Source organism: Cebus imitator, unplaced genomic scaffold (genome assembly GCF_001604975.1).
Source record: "Cebus imitator isolate Cc_AM_T3 unplaced genomic scaffold, Cebus_imitator-1.0 Scaffold21, whole genome shotgun sequence".
Taxonomy (NCBI): Eukaryota; Metazoa; Chordata; class Mammalia; order Primates; family Cebidae; genus Cebus; species Cebus imitator.
Window position 1 is genome coordinate 319,093 of NW_016107336.1, and position 21,818 is coordinate 340,910.

The 21,818-nt window shown below is 46.2% G+C and overlaps 1 protein-coding gene across 7 annotated transcripts in view; it reads left to right on the plus strand.

Moving 5' to 3' along the window:
• PHACTR1 (phosphatase and actin regulator 1) overlaps positions 1 to 21,067 on the plus strand; it is a 335,834-nt gene extending 314,767 nt beyond the window's left edge. For all 7 annotated transcript variants that reach the window (XM_017521490.2, XM_037735987.1, XM_017521492.2 and 4 more), the window contains 5 exons: positions 3,028 to 3,083; positions 8,052 to 8,113; positions 13,931 to 14,071; positions 16,889 to 16,965; positions 17,781 to 21,067. In XM_017521490.2, coding sequence (XP_017376979.1) covers positions 3,028 to 3,083; positions 8,052 to 8,113; positions 13,931 to 14,071; positions 16,889 to 16,965; positions 17,781 to 17,796 — 352 coding nt within the window. In that variant the 3' untranslated portion in view covers positions 17,797 to 21,067. The remainder of the gene's footprint in view (positions 1 to 3,027; positions 3,084 to 8,051; positions 8,114 to 13,930; positions 14,072 to 16,888; positions 16,966 to 17,780) is intronic.
• Positions 21,068 to 21,818: the final 751 nt, after the last annotated feature.

A 21,818-nucleotide genomic window follows, 5' to 3' on the forward strand; every position in this document is an offset into this window, starting at 1 on the left:
CTGGGCAACAAAAGCTAAACTCCGTCTCAAAAAAAAGAAAGAAACTTTTTTCACTCTACTCTCACACTTAACATGACACACTTCTGTGACCCTACACGCTTCTGTGTGAGGCAGTTCCCCACACACCAAGCAATCCTTCAGCAGACACCAACTGGGCGTCCTGTAATTCAATTTGATTCTGACCCTTTCTACTGGGATAGCATCAGATCATACAGGTTAAAGACTCAGTCCCACAGAACTGCCCCCACTTCAGATGCCAATACCAAGTCATAGGTTGTTACTTATGACCCACTAGCTGTAAATTGGGGCTCTCACAACTCCCTCCTTGAGTTCACATAAGTTGCCAAGACAGCTCACAGATCTCAGGGAAACACGTATTTTACCAGTTTCTTACAGAGGATACAGATGAACAGCCAGATGAAGAGATGCGCAGGGCAAGGTACTGGGGGAGAGAGGCAGAGCTTCTGTGCACCCTCTGGGTGCCACCCTCCCTGCAGTGCCCCCTAGCCCCATGGTCAGCAACCTGGAAGCTCATCTAATCTTGTGGTTCAAGAGTTTCCACAGAACTTCACCTCCAGCCCCCACCCTCCCGCTTCCCAGCTGAAAGTCCAGGCTTCTAACCATGTGATCCTTCTGGTGGCCAGCCCCATCCTAAGTCACCAGATTAGCACAAACTCCAGTGTGATCCAAAGGGACTCATTCCAAGTAACACAATACACTCCTGAGACTCCAGAAATTCCAAGGGTTTTGGGTGCTCTGTGATAGGAACTGGGTCAAAGACAAACATGTTTTTATTATACCACAGGGATATTTTGAAAAGGAGTAACAGGAAAATGTTTTTATACTCTTAAAAATACTTGGGAATGCAATTTCCAACACTTTCAGGGTGCTATAGGTTTGACAGGCAGGTATGTGACCAAAACGCCTTTCTCTGGCACAGTATTAAGCCATTCTTGCATTAATATAAAGAAATGCAGGTAATATATAAAGAAAATAGGTTTAATTCGCTCATGGTCCTGCAGGCTGTATAGGCAGCATGGTCCTGGCATCTGCTTTACCTGTAGGGAGGCCTCAGGAAGCTTCCAATCATGGAGGAAGGTGAAGGATAAGAAGGCATATCACATGGCAAAGAGGTGCCACACACTTTTTTTTTTTTTTTTTTTGAGACAGTCTCACTTTGTTGCCCAGGCTAGAGTGCAGTGGCACAATCTTGGCTCACTGCAACCTCCACCTCCCAGGCTCAAGCAATTCTCCTGCTTCAGCCTCCCAAGTGGCTGGGATTACAGGCAAGTACCACCATGCCCAGCTAATTTTTGTATTTTTAGTAGAGATGGGGTTTCGGCACATAGTTTTAAATAACCAGATCTCACAAGAACTCACTGTCAAGAAGACAGAACCAAGCCATGAGGGATCCCCATCCAAGCACCTTGCACCAGGCCCCACCCCCAGCAATGGGGATTACCATTCAACATGATATTTGGGCAGGGACAAATATCCAAACTATATGAGACATTGAAACCCATTCCCTATATAGGATATGTGGTGGTAACACTGGAATGTCGCAGAAGCAATTGATTCTGGCCCAGTGCAATAAAGAGAAATACAAAGGACAACAAGCTTTGAATTAAAAATATAGTCCTTTCTGGGAGATTGATTCCAGGACTCCCTTGGATACCAAAATCCAAGGATCCTCAAGTCCCTTATATAAAATGGCATAGTATTTGCAAAAAACTGTGCATATCCTCCCATATCCTTTAAATCATCTCTAAATTACTTATGTAATTTATAAAGAAGTTTAATTGGGTCATTGTTCTGCAGGCTGTACAGCCTTGTATCTAATACAAGATAAATGCTGTATCAATAATCATTAGACAGTTTTTTTTGTGTGTGTGTTGTTATTTTCTTAATATTTTCCATCTATACTTGGTAGAACCCAAGGATGTGGAACTCATGGATACAGAGAACCAACTGTAGTTATATTTGGAGACTTCATTCACTTGATATTTTCACTCTAGGATCTCTCTTCAGATTTCAGGATGTGAACATCTTGCCAGTTTCTAATTCCCAAGGAGGGACTGCAACTTCCACAACTGAGAGAGCTCCTCGCTACCCCTTAGATCCCAGTAGAGGTCTCTGAGAAGCCTAAAATTCCCTCCACAATGATTTAGTCTCTGACACACTTCATCCCAATGAGTGAAGTGGAATGTTGGATAGTTGCAGGGTTGTTAAATAATTACCAAGAGCTTCAAAGGTATAGCTGTCTGTTCCTGCTCAGGCCCACTGAGTCCATGTCAGTCATTCCTGGGACCTAATACAGGCATTCTCCCCTCGGATGCCCTGGCTACTTCTGTCACAACATGCCACCCGCTGCCTGTCCCTGCCTCCACCCATGGCATCATCGCAGGCTCATGCCCTGGCTATGATGTATCACTTACGGTGGCTAAATTTCATGCCTGACCACAGGAGTGTCTTTTCTTTTCCTCTGTCACTCGTGTCTTCTAAGGCTCCAGAATAGAAGAGCGGACCAGAAGAAGAGCAGCTATTGTTCTGTGCAGACAGACACGCTCTCTCACATGTCCCTGTGGCCACAGGCCTCTTTATGTTCAGATTGGATCTGCACAGAAGAGGCAGAAGACAGGTTTTAGCCTCAAGGGGGAGAGAAGCAAGAGGCCACAGTCCCCAAGTTAGGAGGCCACAAGGAAAGAAAGGGACTTCTGTGAAGGAAAGAGTCACGTCTAAGTTGCAGTCCACTTGCCTAGGGGCACTGGAGGAGCCAGGGCTGGGGAGGGGCCGCTGGAGGGAGGAGGGCGGGGGTCAGCGGCTGTGACATGACGCACATGCCTCTCCTGGGCTTGAAATTGAGGAACTGAGGAGGCGGTGGTGGGGAGAGTCAGTCTTTCAGAACACAGGATGGAACAAGAACTCCAGCCACTGACTCTGTTTTGTGTATCTGCAAGGGCCAAGGAGATTAATGACCCAAGGAGGCTATGATATGGTCCAAAAACTTTTCCTGGATTTTTTCCGTAGGCGGCTGAGCCAGAGGCCAACTGCAGAGGAACTGGAACAGAGGAACATTTTGAAACGTAAGTGACTAAGCCCATGGCAATCGTTGATGTTTTGTGGCGGCTTTTGTTATTATTTAATGGTAGGCCACAAGGTTTCTAACTTGCGCCTGTGCGGAAACGACTGAAAACCTTTCTAATGGTTGAGGCTTCATCCGTGCGTGTTAGAACACCAAAGATGACCTCCCCAAAGAGAAGGCAAATTTTATTCCACTTTGTTCTTTAGAAGCTCACAGACTGCTGGCAGAACCTTCCCTTTAGGGATTTTGTAGAGTCAGAGAGAAGCTGAAAAATTAGAGTGAGATCACTTATTATTTAATGATTTTTGAGGGTAGGGTCACCTTTAAACCAGAATTGGCTTTAAAACGGAGACTGTAATACAGGCAGCTAAAATAAGGGAAATGGCCGTTTGAACTGAGCCTAGAAAGCATGACTTTGCATTGCAGCTGGCTGCTTTTGACAAAAATCCCTCGTTCCATTGAACATTAAATTTCAAGACTTAGAAAGCATTTCCAAGTGAAGTGCTTCATGTCTGTCTCTCAGGATTCCCACAGCTGGTCCCAGGCATGCCTGTCTGATGTACTCATTCGAGGAAAAGTGCCTTTCACCAACGCTGCAGACAGAAAAAAATAAATGAGCCCTTTGTTTGGTTTAGGACACAGAGATATTTGAATATGTACAGAGGATCCAGTTGGTGCTAAAAAAAGAGAAATACTAAAAGAGATCAAGCATTTGATGGACACCAGTATGCATCAGTTTAGTGGTGGATATGAAATAATTTAAAAATCAAACGATTCTATTCAGTTAGTGCCACCATTCTCACCAACACTCAAGATAGTCAACAGATATTTCTGGCTTAATTAGTGACCCTGTTCCCCCTACCCCACAACATGCTTCTAATTTCTCTCCAGAAAAAGAAAGATATATACTATGCAGAGTTTTCTAGAAATGCTATGTTGTACAGACGCAGACACCCCTCCCCACGCCCCCGCCCAGTCAGTCACATGCAACCGCAGTGTGAGTTTCCAGGGTATTTCCACTGTAACCACACTAACATAGTCTTCGCTTTACCGTCCTGCCATGCTCACTGTAGCCTTGTGACCTGGTTGGCATTTCGTGGTCTGCTAAGGGTAGGTGCTGGGTTCTGTTCTGATGGGGGGCCCTGTTGCCTGCAGCACCCACCCCCACTCCTGACACCCCCACATGTCCATTTATGTCAAGTTTGCCTTTATCAACATCCTGCCTCCCGGCCCCAAGCCAAGTGCCACTTCCTCAACTCTCAGTGGAAGTTGTTTTCGGGATTGGCCTTTGTCAGTTCTAGGTGTGCCCTACGCACTTCCTAGGTCTCTAGGAATGGGTGTTTACTTTTTTCTGCCCAAGGGGTACCCCTTAAAAGTTTCCAAGCTTAATATTCTCTATAATGAATTTAGAGCGTTTACAAAGGATTTCCAAAGTCAGAGAAGCAACTGACCTGTATGATGTCTTTTTTAATGCCCCAATCTGGTACTTGAGCGATTATAAACTTTTCATTTTTGGAGAGAAAGATAAACAGCCAGGTGAGCCTGTACAACTTACCCACAGCCCCCTGCTGTATTTGTGGTCTCTGACCTGAGGCCTAAACTCAAAGAAGCTAAAAGCCTCTTGGGGATTATTTAGGTTTCAGAAAATAGTGTTTATCACACCAGGAGTTCAGTTTCTGGAAAGAGATCTAAAATCCCTCAGCTCAGTTCTGGATTCTCTCAAAGGCATCAGTTCCCGCCTGTGGCTTGCCCAGATCCCTGGGACACCACAAGTCTGTTAAGCTTGGGTTTTTACCGCCATCTAAGCAGGGAACTTAGATTCAGGGGACTAAAAAGGAGTTGTGGAAGATTGTTCCCATGGTTCTCTTTTATTCTCTTCCCTAATCCCTCTTGTCCTGGCCACATAGTTGCAAATTAAAGAACTACTTGACCAATTCAAACAGGTTGATCATTTCATAGTTTTGAAACTTTGCAGATCGACTTGTTGATCTTGTTTTCCCATAAGTTCTTATTTTTCCCTGTATTCTGGAACTGTGTTCTCCTATTTTTTTCTTTTTATCTGTTGCAATTGTTAAACAAGAAATGTCTAGTGGTATACATCTACCAACAGCTTGTTCTAAAACTGATTTTCTGAGCTTTCAGTTATTGAGGAACTGCTCTGTGTTGGGTGGTGGGGAACAGGGCACAGAGACGTCATGGCTCAGCCCTGGAGCTGGGAGAGCCTTGGGTTGGTTTCCAGCCCTACCCTGCCTGGCCCTGGGAACAGCCCTTGTTCTGTCCAGCAGCCAGTGAGGCCCTGTGCACCTCTGAGCACATAATGAACCCTCTGATGGTGGCAGCTGTAATGATGACATTGTGGGCCTTTCCTGGCCTGTCTTCCCAGTTGCCTAATGGGGTTCTCTTGGTACCTTCTGTCTGAGAGTTCATGAACCTGGGTTTGTCAATGGCTTTGAGCTAAAGGTATCGATTCTGTAGGTGGTAGCTTCTGGCCCCACCCCTCAGAGTAATCTAAGAAGCACACATAGGAGATGAAGGTTCCATGCTCTGTCAGCTGCATCACAGAATGCCCACCTTCATGGCTCCAAAGGGGCCTGTAGGGTCAGAAGTCTGAGGCTAGTAGTGAGGAAGAGAGCCAGCCCCATGCAAAACATGACCACAGGAAAGAGCCTATTGGTGTAACCACTGAGCCAGGTAGGGTGTGACCAGACTCTTAACACCCCTTAGCTTTCAGATCCTCAATTACAAACCAGGAGTGGTAGACTAGGTGGTCGCTAGGCCCCTTCATGGCCCTAGTATTCTGTGCCTCTGAAATTTTCACCATGTGCCCTGTAGCTGCTCCCGGCGACCCAGCATCCAGACCACCTTTCCTTCCATTTGTCCTCCCACCTGAGACATCTCCGAATGGGAGCTCCCTCCTTCTGGTTCTTGCTGTCTGCCTCCCCATTTATCTCTGCTAGATTAATTCATACTAAGATATTAATGGTTGACTAGTTTCATAGGTTTTATCCCACTGAAATTTGCATTTGTAACAAATGTCACTGTGTAGGGGCTCCCTGCTTCCAGGTTTTGCTGTCTGCTCCCCAGTTTATCTCTGCTAGATTAATATTGAGCTATTAATGGCTGACTAGTTTAATGGGCTTTTATTCAAGAGAAATTTGCATTAAAAAGAAAAACAACTCCGGGAGGGAGATAGGATCTCTAAATCCAAAGGAAAGCTTCGCTCTTGGTGACCGTTTCAGGCACTGTATGGTAGGCTGGAGCAGGGACCTCTGGTGACCTCAGCCCACAGCAAGATGTGGCTGTTTCTTGTGCTGCTTTTCTACAGAGCCTGCTGCACACAGGTAGTCGGAGGCCAAATCATGTCCATAGGGGTGGCCCTCGGGGGTCTGAGCTCTGCTGTGAACTCACACCACTTGTGCTAGTGGGAGGTATAGTCAGTCACCTTTAGCATGAAGGTGACTCAGTCATCAGACGGTCCCCACCCCTTTCTAGGCACAGCGGTTGCCTTCTTTAAAGACTTGTCCCACACTGAGACAGTCAGCAACCATACCTGAATTTCATGTGTGCACCAATACAACAAACTAATGAAGCTATCGAAATATAATTTAACAACTGTGATTTTCATAATAAGCAAACAAGTGTCCCAGGCAGTCGTGACGCACCCTATGCCAAAATCGACGTTTCCTTTTACTAACGCCGTTTGAAATTGAATGGCTGAGAATCACAGGCCTTCGATACCAGCTGACTTCCATAGTTTTTTCAAGTCCAACAATGCTATGCTGATATCTGTGCTTCCATAGATATCAAGGAATTCTTCCAAGGTCCGGAAGGGAAAGGTCTACCCTAGGTCATCCAGTTAGCTTAAAAGGAGAAATAAGCCCAGATTCTCAGCCCTTCAACGATCCACCCCCTTCCCCACACTCTCTTATCTACAGCTCTTTAAAAATCTGATGAGTAAATCACCCATATATTAAGCCAAGAGTTTATAGGCTCTGCAGTCTACTCTTCTGAGCCACTCCTAAAAAGTCTAAATGCAGGCAATTGTAACCCACAATCTGGTCTCATCTGTGCTCTGTGGACTTCTCAGAAGACTCAAAGAATCGATGGGATCAGGGCTTGTGAAAGGTGAGCATTTTGAAAATCCTCCTGCCTTGTCTTGTTCCTGCAGCAGGCTGAGGCTGGTCTTCTGCTCTCTCTACCTCCACAGGGCACCAGACACAAGGACCACATCACAATGAGCCCCCTTCAGTGTCTGGGAGCTCAATAGAGAATGAGTGAGCCCTAGTCTTATCCAAAGAAAGGAGCCTCACATCTCCCCAAATGCCCATGTGTCCCTGTGTCAACATTCCCACCCACCTCCTTGGGCTGTGCAGTGGCTCGCACCTGTAATCCCAGCACTTTAAGAGGCCACGGCAGGAGGATCGCTTGATGCCAGGAGTTCAAGACCAGCCTGAACAACATAATGAGATCCCCCCTCATCTCAACAAAAAATTTTAAAAATTAGCCAGGTGTGGTGGTGTGCATGTGTAGTCCTAGCTACTTGGGAGGCTGAGGTAGAGGAATCACTTGAGCCCAGGAGTTTGAGCCTACAGTGAGCTAAGATTGAGCCACTGCACTTTAGCTTGGGAGAGAGAACGAGACCTTGTCTAAAAAAAAATAAAAACCTACCTTCCTCCCTTGTAGCCACATTTCTCAACCCAGCATCTCTGCCTGGAAACCTGAAACCCCATGTGATGTAAAGAAAGCAAAATGACAAAGTCAACCTGCTCAGGAGCAATTTGAAACAACGCAGGTAGTTTGGAAAACAGTCCCCATATAGAGAAGGGCAGCTTGGGGAGGGGACAGGAGCGCCCTCTTCCCTTTTTTAAACTGAGATGCTTAGCCTAGAGCCTGTCAAGGTCCAAAGGATGCCCCTGTACACACAGCACTGTTAACTGAAATAAAAAAACATCTTAAATATTTCTTTCAGCTCGGAATGAACAAGAGGAACAGGAGGAGAAGAGAGAGATCAAGAGAAGGCTAACCCGAAAGGTGAGTTGGCTCTCCATGCCAAGAGCTGTCACAGGAGAGGGTGGTCTGCCCACCACACCTCTGCCCTCTGCTGGCCTCCGTGGCCTCGTTGCTGCCTGGTTCCTCTCCTTCTGGGTCAGAGGGCACCACTCTCTTACCTCCAAGACCTCTCCACTCAGCCTCCTGACCCTCAGTCCTTTTGGTTGGTGACATTCAATGTTGTTTGATTTTGTGACACCCACCTACTCCCAAACAACTTGATGGCTACTGCATTATATTTTTGATTACACTAAATATTTTGTTTTAAAAAATTCACTATAATGCCATTAAGCAATGGGAAATTCATAATCAGAATCAGTAGTTCAAAGGCCAGGTGCAATAGTCCATGCCTATAAACCCAGCACTTTGGGAAGCCAAGGTGGGTGGATAGCTTGAAGCCAGGAGTTCGAGACCAGCCTGGGCAACATGGTAAAATGCTGTCTCTGCTAAAATAAATGTACAAAAACCAGCTGGGCATGGTGATGTGCACCTCTAGTCCCAGGTACATGTGAGTCTGAGGTGAGAGAAACACTTGAGTCCAGTTAGCTGAGATTGCACCACTGCACTCCAGCCTGGGTGACAGAGCAAGACTCCGTCTCCCCTCCCCCCTAAAAAAATTACTAGTTCAAATATTACATAACTATTTGCTAAGACCCTGGGAAAGTATGAACTTTTTTTTTCCAACCCTAATACTATTCTTTCCCTAGGAATTAAGAACTATGCAACTTTATTAGGCTAAATTGTGAAAGTACTGACAAATTTAAAGAAGACGTTTGAGAAGGGCATAGATAAAAGTCATAAAACTGGAATTTTAATATATTCTTAACCCCAAAAATAGATGGTTTGGCAGTGCGCTGGAGCCCCTCATGCATTCATTCCACGCTAATGTCCTCTTTCATAATAAACTCATCGTTAAGGCTATTCCTGGATGATGTTGAAAAGTTTAATTAATTGATGACATGCAAGATATAATACTATCTTCTGTCTGACGAAGTCACAGTGTTTTTAATCAGCCTCCTACAGTGACCATCTTGAGAGAAAGATACTCATATCTTAGCGATAGTTAAGAGGCCCATTAACATTAATTTTAAAAGGGTTTATTAGTGGATTTTTCTCCCCAGAAATATCACACAAAGGAAGAAATTCAGAGATCCTGAAATATCATACCAATTATTAAGGTGATGGTTTATATTTCTCAACACTTTCTCTCCCTGAGAGCATCCCAAATACCTGGTGACAAGCCAAATGCCAACCCAATTAGCAAGAGCAGAATAAACAAGCGCCTGAATGGCCACAGGACTGGCTGGCGTCAGCCTGGTGGAGACTAGAGTGAAAGCTAAGTGACCTCCCAACCAGTTGCTGTCCCACCTGTTAAGGCTGGACCCTTTACATCCTTAAGCCCACCCACTCTTTGGACTCAGGATGCAGTTTTTACTGAGATTAAGTAGTGAGAAGAGCAGGGGAGATGCATTAGCTTTTTTTCATGATGTCCTTGAAATGACAGGGATTTGAAAAAGACACTGTGATAAACCTTCACTTCTGATACAGAAAGATCTAGACACTTGGGGGAAAAAAATTGTTTAAATCAGATTTTCATCAAATTTTTCAGGATTGGTTGCTGGACCCCCAAAATTCCCCAAATTTTAAGGTTGGTTACTAAAAGATGGTCACAGAGAAATACTTAGACATTTATTTAATTCCTGTCTCTTAACAAAGTTGATATGATTTTATGGAGAACCTGACTAATTGCATGATGTGGCAATAGGCAAAGAAAGTCTTCCTTTCCATACCCATCTCCCTAGGGTGGCTAACACTAGGGATGGGGACCCCAAATAGTTCGTAATTTTTGCAGGTCTCCACAATCATATAATTGCCTCTTTCTCTTGCTCACCTCTCCTTTCTTCTCCGTGGGAAATGGCCTTGGAATTTTATCATTTGCCCTCCCCCTGGGACTGGCTGGGGGAATTAGAAATAATGAGCTTGAGAGAAGGCGATAACTGCTTCTAAGACAGAGGCTGGAAGGACAGAGGGGCAGCTTGCGCATCTGCTTTTTCGAGCAGAGATGTGATGCCTGCCAGCAGGTAGGGAACCTACATCATCACTTCCTGGCCCTGTGCAGGTTCTTTTCCTCTTGGGCCCTTATTACACTGAGACCAGACGCCAGTGATGGTGGCCCCTTTTCAGTGACTTGCCCTCAGCCCAAGGATTTCTTCAATAAAGTTCTATTTCACTGTAATGCACTAGTAAGAAAAATTAAAAATAAAACGTGGTAACTGAGGCTGATAGCAACAGACCAGTCATTTTCTTCAGCCAAATTGGGACTAATATAAAAATTACATGCTTTGCCTTTTAAAAAACATGCCTGTGGCCAGGCACAGTGGCTCATGCCTATAATCCCAGGACTTTGGGAGGCCAAGGCAAGTGGATCACGAGGTCAGGAGCTCGAGATCAACCTGGCCAACAAGCTTAAACACCGCCTCTATAAAAAACTAGCTAGGTGTGGTGGTGGATGCCTGTAATCCCAGCTACTCGGGAAGCTGAGGCAGGAGAATCACTTGATCCTGGGAGGCGGAGGTTGCAGTGAGCCAAGTTTGCACCACTGCACTCCAGCCTAGACAACAGAGTGAGACTCTGTCTCAAAAACAAAAGAAAAACGAACAAAAAACAACATGCCTGCCTGCCTTCCCCTTCAAAAAAAAAAAAAAAAGATGCTAGCTAGCTATGTGGATGAATGGATGGATACATGCCTGGGAGGGAGGAGGAAAGGAAAAAAATACATTTGGGTTTAAGTTATATTCAAAGTAGAATTTGGGCCAGGCACAGTGGCTCTCTCCTGTAATCCCACCACTTTGGGAGGCCGAGGCAGGCAAATCATAAGGGTCAGGAGTTCGAGACCAGCCTCTCCAACATGGTGAAAACCCGTCTCTACTAAAAAACACAAAAATTAGCTAGGCGTGGTGGTGCACACCTATAGTTCCAGCTACTCGGCAGGCTGAGACAGGAGAATCACTTGAACCCCGGAGGTGGAGATTGCAGTGAGCTGTGATCATGTCACTGCACTCCAGCGTGGGTGACAGAGTAAAGAAAATAGAATTTGGGCCTTAATGAAGTTACTCTTCCCCCCCCCTTTTGTTTTAATTGGTTGCACATATTATTGCTGCAATACACAATACAAATGCTACCACTCACTGCCCCCTACTCCTTCTACCAGCCCATTATTCCCAGAAAACCTGACTTTGGCTGCAGACTATTTTTGCAGCATTCAAGGAAGGGCCTCGGGTGCCAGATGCCCCAAGGACTACAGCCAGCACCAGGCCAAAGGTGCATCTTCTAAGCCCTTTGTGGCCAGCGGCATGAGCCCACGCACACAGAGGAGCATCCTGGTGGCCGTTAGTTAGTGCTGGGGTCTGTGCACCAAGTACAACTGTCAGGGGCAGCAGCCAGCTGATCCTCACTCATTCCCTCTGAGCACTTGGTCACAGTGCGGTCTTCAATTGGAAAGGCGGTATCTAAGGCCCCACAATGTTCAGGCACAATAAACAATCACTGACCTGCAGTGTTTATGCTTACTTTGCAGTTCATCTAGACTCTGTCATAGATAGGATATTAGCAAAACCCAGGTCACAATTTCCAGGAAGAGAAATTTGAAAGTGAGGGCTTAACAACTTTTCTTACACCATGGGGCACTTAGAAAATAACACCTTGGGCTGGGCACAGTGGCTTATGCCTGTAATCCCAGCACTTTGGGAGGCCAGGAATGGTGGATCACTTGAGATCAGGAGTTCAAGACCAGCCTGGGCAATATGGCGAAACTCCACCTCTACTAAAAATACAAAATTTAGCTGGGTAAGGTGGCGCACACGTGTAATCCCAGCTACTCAGGAGGCTGAGGCAGGAGAATTACTTGAACCCAAGAGATGGAAGTTGCAGTAAGCCAAGATCATTGCACAACTGAACTCCAGCCTGGGCAACAGAGTGAGACTCCATCTAAAAAAAAGAAAAATGAAAAAAAGAAAATACTACTTTTTGCTTGGGGTAAACTCAACAAGTCCTGAGGAGCACAGACGGGATGCAGAATAGGAGTCTGTTTATCCAGAGTAAATATGGCAAACGTTGCATGTTTTTATGTATTTTAATTATAGCACAAAATCTCCCTGCACTCACATTGCGGAGAACACATTTTGGAGTCGGGATGACCGCTATTTTTGTTTACGGTGACCACAGCCCTAGCAGCCTGGGAAGCCTATCGGTTCCCGCAACAGGCCCGCACTGGTGTCAGAATGTTGTCCTGCCCAAGAAAGCCAAGGGAGGGCTACATGCAGTTCAGGCAAGGGGTAGCCAGAGCCTGCTGAAACCCTGATCTCCAGAGCTTCCTGCCCTTGGGTGAGAGGGAGCTGCAGGCCTGCCTTGGCCCTGTCCAGGTGTGATAGTACCTGCCACTCTGGTATCGTCTGCCAGCATGGGAGCAAGTTGGAACATTCTCACATCAGACAAGGGTGTCTGGCAGCTGCCTGATGCAGAGTCGGAACTGCCAGGGTGGTTTGGACTCCATTGTGTTTGTTCTGTGGGCCTGAGTTGCAAGATTCTATCAGATCGTATCTTCTAGTAATAGAATTACACATAGTCTAGGGCTCGGAGGGAAAATGGCTTTTAAATAACATTGGTGGAACATCAATTGGCAGCATCCTAAAGAGAGCAACTGTGTTGCTCCAGGAGAAATAAACCTGGTGACAGGAAGAGATAATAGAAATGTCAGCCTTATGTTACTGAAGTATTGGAAGGGTGTTCATGGATAATATCAGGAGACGGCAAAATACATTAAATACATTATCCATCTTGCTTTTACTTGTTTCATCCCTCATTCCTGCAGCCCTTCATCATGGACCATCCGAAGGGCTGGTCCATAAATGTGCCTTTTTCTGTACTTACTCAGCTCCACCTTTGTTGAGTGACCTTCCCCTTGAACTTCTTGCAGAGGGCTGTCAGTAACATTTGAGCTGACCTCTTCAGCCGGCAGATTCCCATCCCTGCATACCCCAGAGTTTGCATACCATTTGCACGTACATTTTTGTATCTAAAACACAAGTGCAAACCCATCTTGCAGAAAGCACTCAATGTGACACACAGATGTGGACTCACAAATCCAAAATAAGAATCGTTGTAGAATGTCCCTGTCACCTGGTGGGAGTAGGACAGATAAAAAATCCACAACAGGTGCCCACAGCCAAACAGAAAGACAAGCTTATGGTAAAGACCGGGACTCAGCAATGTTATGAAGGCAGAGACTGTTTATTATCGATTCTTATAGGTGTATAAACAGTATTGTGAATATGCTTTAAAGTCCTAATCTTCAGATATTCTGTACTGAAATATACACAGATAAAATGATATAATGCCTGTGACTTGTTTCAAAGAAATCCACACGTGGATGTAGTCAAGAGTTGGCAATTGTTGAAGTTGGTGATAATACACCAAATTCATTATATTAGCCTCCTTCCTTCTATTGAAAATTTACATAATAAAAGGATTTTTTTTTTTTTTTAGTTTTTAAAAAAATTAGAGCTTGGCCTAGAGGGTATGTAAGGGATAACAAAGCTCTCTCTTAGGATCTAGAAAGGTCCCAGTTCCAAGTCAGGAGACTTGGGTCCCCCCCACCCACCACCCACCCCCACCCCTCACTCACTGTGTGTCCCATCTATTGCCTTGCCTTATTTTCCACACGTGCAAGTTCACAGACAAGACCAAGTGCCATGGTCGACCCCTCTGGCTAACTGGGTCTATCTCTCTCCCTCCCTGCAGCTCAGTCAAAGGCCCACAGTGGAAGAGCTTCGGGAAAGGAAGATCCTCATCCGCTTCAGTGACTATGTGGAGGTGGCTGACGCTCAGGACTATGACCGCAGGGCAGATAAGCCGTGGACCCGCCTCACTGCTGCCGACAAAGTAAGCCAAGGGGAGTGCTGGAGAGTGGGAGGCAGGGCCATCTGCTGGATGTCTCACTGGGCTCACCACTGGGGACCCTACATGGAGACCTGCAGTCAGGCCTCAGCTGCTGTCCCATACAGAGTGCTGGGACCCCAGTACCTTTCCCCAGCGGCCACAATCTGTGGAGAGGCCACTGAATTGGATAAGACACAAGCCACATAATACTGTGCCCGCTTTACAGGAGGAGCAGCAGCAGCCTAGGAGGCTGTGCCCGAGAAAGAGAATAGCACTGGATAGGCATAGACAGGTGAAGGCACGACCTTCAGGCTCATCACAGACCTTCCGTATAGGGGACAGTGCTGCCAGCACCCAACAGGGGATGCACCAAACCAAAAGATAAAGTGGCCGCATAACCTCAGGAGAGCAATACTGCACAAATCAAAAAGACATGACAGGCCAGGCACAGTGGCACACGCCTGTAATCCCAGCAGTTTGGGAGGCCGAGGCAGGCTGATCATGAGGTCAGGAGTTTGAGAATAGCCTGACCAACATGGTGAAACCCCATCTCTACTAAAAAAAAAAAAAATAGCGAAGCATGGTGGAAGACACCTGTAATCTGAGCTACTCAGGAGGCTGAGGCAGGAGAATCGCTTAAACCCAGGAGACGGAGGTTGTAGTGAGCCAAGATCATGCTACTGTACTCCAGCCCGGGTGACAGTGTGAGAGTCAATCTCAAAAAAAAAAAAAAAAAGATGTCACAAAACATATCTCACTGCCCTTAACTGCCAATTTAGAAAACAAGAATAATCTGAGGTTGAGTTTGTTATTTAAGAAAAGCAGTGATGCCAATGAGAAATCATTTTCTCTGTCTGCTACATGAGGTATCAGAATAAAGCTCTGTTGGGTAATCCTCTTGATTCTACTCTAGTCGCCATGAGGAACTGGAGGGTTAAGTGCCTTTTTAAAAATGTAGCCTGGGCCAGGCGCAGTGGCTCACACCTATAATAGCATTTTGGGAGGCCAAGGTGGGTGGATCACTTGACGTCAGGACTTAAGAGATCAGCCTGACCAACACAGTGAAACCCCATCTCTACTAAAAATACAAAATTAGCCAGGCGTGGTGGTGCAGGCCTGTAATCCCAGTTACTTGGGAGGTTGAGGCAGCAGAATTGCTTGAACCTGGGAGGTCGAGGTTGCAGTGATCCGAGATCACACCATTGCACTCCAGCCTGGGCGACAAGAACGAGACTCTGTAAAAAAAATGTAGTCTGGAATAATGATTCTACCCAATGTGTAGGTGACAATAGAAACTGTGGAGTGTGTCGGGGCCTTCTGCTCAACAGTCCGGCCTTCACTCTGTCCATTTCAGGGACCAGGAGTTTTCTTGTACCATACAGCAGCAAGTCATCTACAGCCCAGGCTGGCTGCATTATCACCAACCCTTGGTCCAAGAATTGTAAGAAACATGTACGCAGGCACATTGCTGCACTCTGATGGGACTGGGTGGGAATGAAGTGGCCAGAAGCAGATAGCTTTCTCCCAGAGACGATCTCAGGTGGGTCAACCCATAGACATGATGTGTGGAAGACCATGCCCTCCTCTGTAAACACAGCATTCACAGCTTCCCTGCAAGGGAATTTGTGGGAGCAACCCAAGAACTGGCACTGCCATGTCCCAGACAGACAAACCCAGCTCCCCGGGAGTGTGTCTTCTAAATATGAACAGAGGAAAGGGCTTTCACTCTTGTCCTCTCCAGACCACACTCTCACTATGGTATGCTTGCAAGGATAAGGGTATTAACAAGTGTGCAAGGAAACCACAGCCATCTCTACTTGCAGCCTCGTAGAATTCTGAGTAGCTCTTGGGCGGAAAACATATCCAGTTTCTCAATGGCTGTTGGGGACAGAAGACAGAAAGCATGGGGTGCTCCCCCTGCCACCGTCACCCCAGCACCCAAAGCAGCTACCCAGGCACTTAAACCTAAGTGAGCCTTCTTTTCCTGGGGAAGGCCATTCTGATCCTACATGAAGACTTTTCTATCCTCAAACTCCTGAGGCCTTGATATTCCCATCAAAGCAAGGATCAGCCATAGACAGAGCTATGCAAGGAGGCACGTGTTTGCAATTTCTACCCCCGCGGAAGGAGTGAGGTTGTCTGCAGCCTTAGCTGCCTTCTCTATCAGCCCCTCCTCCTCCCCTGCTCCCTCGTGACCTCTCTTTGCTGACTGATTCCAGGCCCTGCCACCCTGGACAGTATTGTAAGGATGGGGTGATTCAGGATCATCTCTGAACATGCAAGGTTATTGAAAAAATATCTCCCATGGTGAAATACATCAGTGAAGAGTCAGAGAAGTTGTAAAAGAACAAAAGCAAAGGGTTAGTAGGGAACTGGCCGTCACCTGTACCCCTAATTTGGTTGGAGAATTTGATCTACACCTTCTGGAAGTCTCCACCTCGAGGCATCACTGTGCCTTTGCTGACCTTTGTTTATTTAGAGAAGATAAGAAGTTTTACTTTTACTGTGTTCTTGGGCCCCCAGGAGTGTGGGGTAGGTGTACACCACCGTTGATCCCTCAATGCCACAGCTCTGTGAAAAGAGGAAGAAAAATACACTTGGGCAATAGTCTGTCATCATTTCCAATTTAGATTTAGGGGAGGAGGGGAATCTTTGTTCTAAAGGACATCTCAGGTGATTTTTCTTCCTCCCATTAAGGAATTCATCTTAAACTTGTTTGTCTTTGTGCAAGAAGAAAATTATGCTGTTAGGAATGAAATGAAAGGGGAGTTCCTTTCTGTCTCTCTCCCACGCACACTGATGGGCCTCTCTTGATTCCAGGCTGCCATCCGAAAGGAGCTCAATGAATTCAAAAGCACTGAGATGGAAGTTCATGAGTTGAGTAGACACTTAACAAGGTTAGTACTGAGGGTTTTCTTTTTCCTTTTTTTCCCGTCAAATTGTAATATCTATCTTCAAATGAAGCTCTCCCACTTGTGGGTCACAAGTGGGTTGGTGGGTGCCGTGACAGGGAAGAGAACAGGAAAGTAGGCATGCAGTTCCACTTGAGGTTACTGAAACGAGGAAGAGGAACACAGATGGCCCAAACTAAAAGCAGCTTTCTCCAAAGTCTGAGTTTCACTCATTTAAACTAAAGGTCTGATAAGCACCAGACTACCAACGACCCCAAGGTGGGTTTTCACGAAAACTTAGGTCGAGAAAAGATTGTTGCCAATTTGCAAACAGGCAGCAGAAACCTGAACAAAACATGAAGTCCACGTGGGACTTCCAAAGTGGACCGCTTCTGTTATTCCCTGACAGTCCAGAATGATGATAATATTTGGGGAGGCTGAGGCACAGAGTAATTAAGAGGTTTATAGAAAGTCACATGGCTAGTTAGCAACAGAGCCATTGACTTAATTCTTTCTTTTGAGGGGAACATTTAGAAAAATAAGGTGTAGCGAGTATTTAGTCTAGAGACTCAAGGACACGGATTGGGTTCTGCACCTTGCTGCTGGATCCAGGCTGATGAGAGGGGCTGAAGGCTGCCAGGGCTGCCCCAGATGAAGCTATTTCAAAACCAGGTGCATGTTCAGTGGCACTCCTGTGGGATGATGGTGGGAAGCTTGTACCTCCCTCTCAGTCAAGAACCTCCCTGAGGATGGAGATTGGACTGTTGAATCCCACACCTTTGGCAGCCCCTTGGTCTTGATTTAATTATTTGTTTCCTTAGGTTTCACCGACCTTAACAGTCAAATTCCTCTTGAGTGCTATGCTGTCTTCAAAACATAAATTTATAAGAACCGTAAGTGCTGGTATTTATTCACTTCCCCATTACGATGTAAATCTTCTGAACTGCCTTTTTTAAAAAAGAAGAAGAAAAATCAAGGAAACACAATCAGGATTTTATGTGTGAAAACATGAAAGTGATGGCTCGGGGGTCCGAGCTGCTGGTCCCACTTCTGACACCAAAATGCATCCCAAACCCCAGCAGTGCCAAGGGCATTGGCAGGGCCCTGACTGAAGACTTTCCGGCAGGTGGAACAGTTCTTGTCCTCTCCAACCAGGCCCAACAGGCACTGCCTTCATGAAGTCTCCAGCAAACCTCTTCCTTACAAGTGTCTGTCACCCGAGTCCAAAGAAAGCTGAAAGTGTGGGTTTGTTTTATGGCGGGGGGCGGGGAGTACTGTGCAAAGCTAATGATCTGGTTGGACTTCTACAATTGGCCAAATGTACTGGCTCCAGACATGACATCTGGCTTGGGGGCCCTTTGGAGCTGACACCAAGAGGGAGGGAGCACTTCTCAGTTGCCCCTGTGTTTTCCCTCCAGCCACCACCCACACAGTGAACAAAAGGGAAGGGCCCATTTCTGGGGGAGCCTGGCTGCCTCCCGGCAACGAAGGCTGGCACTGAGCATCTATCCTGCCCCCTCTGCCTGAGCTGAGCTGCCTTTCAGGAAGCTCTGGTTTAGATGGGGAAAGTTGTCATCTGCTCAATTCAAATAATCAACCCATCTGTGTTCAGAGTCCAATTTCATGAGTGGTCCACACACACACACAGCCATTGCTAAGGTACTCCTGTGCTGTTTATAAGTCTGAGTGGGAGGACCCTGTTGAACCCTGTGGGATCAGAAACTGCTTGGCTGACATTTATTTTGTGTGCCTCAGAGCTGGTGAGTATGTGGCTTGGGAGTTCATAGCTTCTGTGTATAGGACCAGTGCATGCAGGCCAGAAACCATTCCTGTAGGACTGGCTTTCCAGCCACCAAGGGACTGGTACTCCAGAACCACTCCATGGCCTTTTTTTGGTGGGGAGAGGGCTGAAGAATTTCTGTGAAGGAGCCCCAGAGTTGGGCATGTGCCAGAATCAGGCCGACACCAGCCACACCTGCCCACAGTGCCCTTTTCTGCTCCAATTGGTCCAGAGAGCTCCTCCTTCTCCTCATGATGCTAGCGAGCATGACTGCAGGTGTGTCTCTGACTGGGACATCCAGGGTTGGGTGTGCAGTGAGGCCAGGACCCTCCTAGACCCTAACAAGCATCCTAACGAGGCCCACTGCAGCTTTCATTTTTCTTCCTAACAGAGCAGGCCCTGAGTCACAGAGCTCTCTTGCCTTCTGGGGTGACTCCATAGTTACCCCAGTCTTTCTAAGTGGTGGCTTGCTCTCCACCACACATGTCCAGGATTTAGAAAGATGCCAGCTTGGCCTTTCCAAAAAGTTAACCAGTCTTCCCACCACAAACCCTGTGGGAGCAGGTTACTCTTAGGATGCACACCCGTCAATGAGGCCATTGCATTTTTTGCAGGCATGAACGGCTCCCATGTAGGCACTAACCCAGGAGCCGGACAGCTGCTGGAAGAGTTCCAGACAGCTCTTTGGGCAGTGCCTCCAGCTGCAGCTTTGCCTTGCCGCCTGGAGCCAGCACGCCTCTGCCTGACCCAAGGAGGATGCCATCACTAGATCTCTTATTTTTCTTTTTTCTTTTTTTTTACTGTTGAATCTGAATAGTTCCTGCTGTGGGGAGAGGTATTGTTCAGGGAAAATGTGATTGGGATTTTATTGTGACTGTAAACAGTCTTCCCGAAAGACTTACTGACGTTTGAATGTGCAAATGGTATGACGAAAGATGTAGGGCTCTTTCGTTGAATTTCTCCACGGCGGGCAGGTAGGCACGTGTTCCAGGTAGAGGTGCCTGCCGGCCACGCTTTGAGTCTGAACTTCCTCTAACTGCAGCTGGACTCCCTGGCATGACGGTCCTCCATGGCCAGGAGCGAGTCCTAAGGAAACTCATTCCATTGACTGCACTCCTCCCATGATAGGCCCAGCCCATGGCTTCTCTGCTGGCCTTGGTTCTTGGCCCTTTAGATTCCCTGGGGATATAAGGCCCAAGTGGCTCTCCCTGCGGCCAGCCAGCAAGCAGCCCAGGGTTTCCGCCCAAAGTGCCCTCATGTTGCAGTCCACTTTGTGCATGGAAGAAATTGAACTCAATTTCTACTGCTCTTCCTGCAGGGCCTGTTTTCCAGACGTCACTTGCTCAGACTGAGGGGTGCACCTCCCCTGCCATTTCAAGCCCATTGTAAGTGGCTCTTACACAGGCTCAGCAACCTCTGTGGCCTGCAGGATGGGCCCTCTGCTCTTTCCTTATGGAAAACCTTAAGGTCTTTCTAGAGACCTATTCAAATTTTTTTATTTTCTACGATGTCATGACAACTGCAGCAATTTGTGTTACTCTCCAAGAGGACAATTTGACATTAAGGGAAAAAATTAAAAGGTATACTAGATGACTTCCAATGCATCTCTTTTTTGAAAGAGCTGCAGTTGGCAAGTCTAAGTTAATTTTGTGTGTATAAATTCCCAGTTGAGCATTTTTTTTCCATGTGGATTAGACATTGCGTGACCCTGCCCCCAATCAATGACTGAAGAGACCGCCATCAGCCTACTAGCTTTTTTAAATGGCTGATATATTCATCTCCAAAGGCCCTTAAAGCCCTGTAGAACTTCTAAAACTTTAGCCTTTATGTCAGATTAGAGAAACCAAACAACGTGACGGTAAATGTGATGAAAAGCTCTGAGTTTATTTTTCTCCCGCTTCTGAACATGTATTTATTTGCCGAATGAAAATCGTGGTGTGTTGCTTCGATGAATGGGATTTCAGGCTCTCCCTGTGCACAGCTGGTGGGCAAAGGTCACCTTAAATGACTTTTTCTCCCTATTTGTCTGTTAATCCCCAGACCAGTTGCATTTTCCAGTTGCTTCCTGGGTGTCTGTACATAGTTTGTCTTTGTATAGGAGTGAGTGTGGTGACCGTCAATACCCTGATCTCCCAGGTTCTAATTTAACAGATGACGACTGTATGAGGAAAACAATGTAAATAGAGAATACAAATTAAACTGGATCTCTGTGGCCTAGGTTTTGTACATACAGAAACTGCATGGTATTTAAATTATTGTTTGTCTCTGATGATGTATGCAGTTTCTTTAAAAACAAACCAAAAAAAGTCTAAAAAAAAAAAAAAAAAACCCACAAAAACCCTCGACTCTCTGTGTGTTTTATCAACCAGCAGCAGAAACCACCACCAATGCTTGGACTGGGAAAGGAAGGTTGGGGGAATGGGACAGGTCAGCTTGTCTGCAAAATCTATAGAAAGAGTGGACACACAGGGCAACCGCGTGTCTCTGGTATTATTGGGGGAAGGAAGTATTGTAGCACATACATTAACTTTCTAGAAGACGTTTGTGTACTTTCTTTCTCAACCTTTTTATAAGAATATCTAAAATGTCAACTGTCCTTTGAACGATCTGGGAATAATGAACATTAACTTGTGAAATCACTCAGGGTCATCTCTGTAGTATCAGGGATCAGATAGCCTTATAGCAGCAATGCCTTGTGGGGCCTTTGGACTGTCACTGCCCCTAAGCAAAAGCCCCAGGCAACTTTGTTGAGTGCTTATCTCTATTCTATCACCGTTTTTTGTTTTTTTTTTTTTTTTTTTTTTTTTTTTTTTTTTTTTGAGACAGAGTCTCACTCTGTCACCCAGGCTGAGGTGCAGTGGTATGATCTCCTCCACCGCCTCCTGGGTTCAAGAGCTTCTCCTGCCTCAGCCTCCCAAGTAGTTGGGACTACAAGTGTACACCATCGCACCTGGCTTTTTTTTTTTCTTTTTTTTTTGTATTTTTAGTACAAACGGGATTTCACTATGCTGGCCAGGCTGGTCTCAAACTCCTGACGTCAGGTGATCCACACACCTCGGCCTCCCAAAGTGCTGAGATT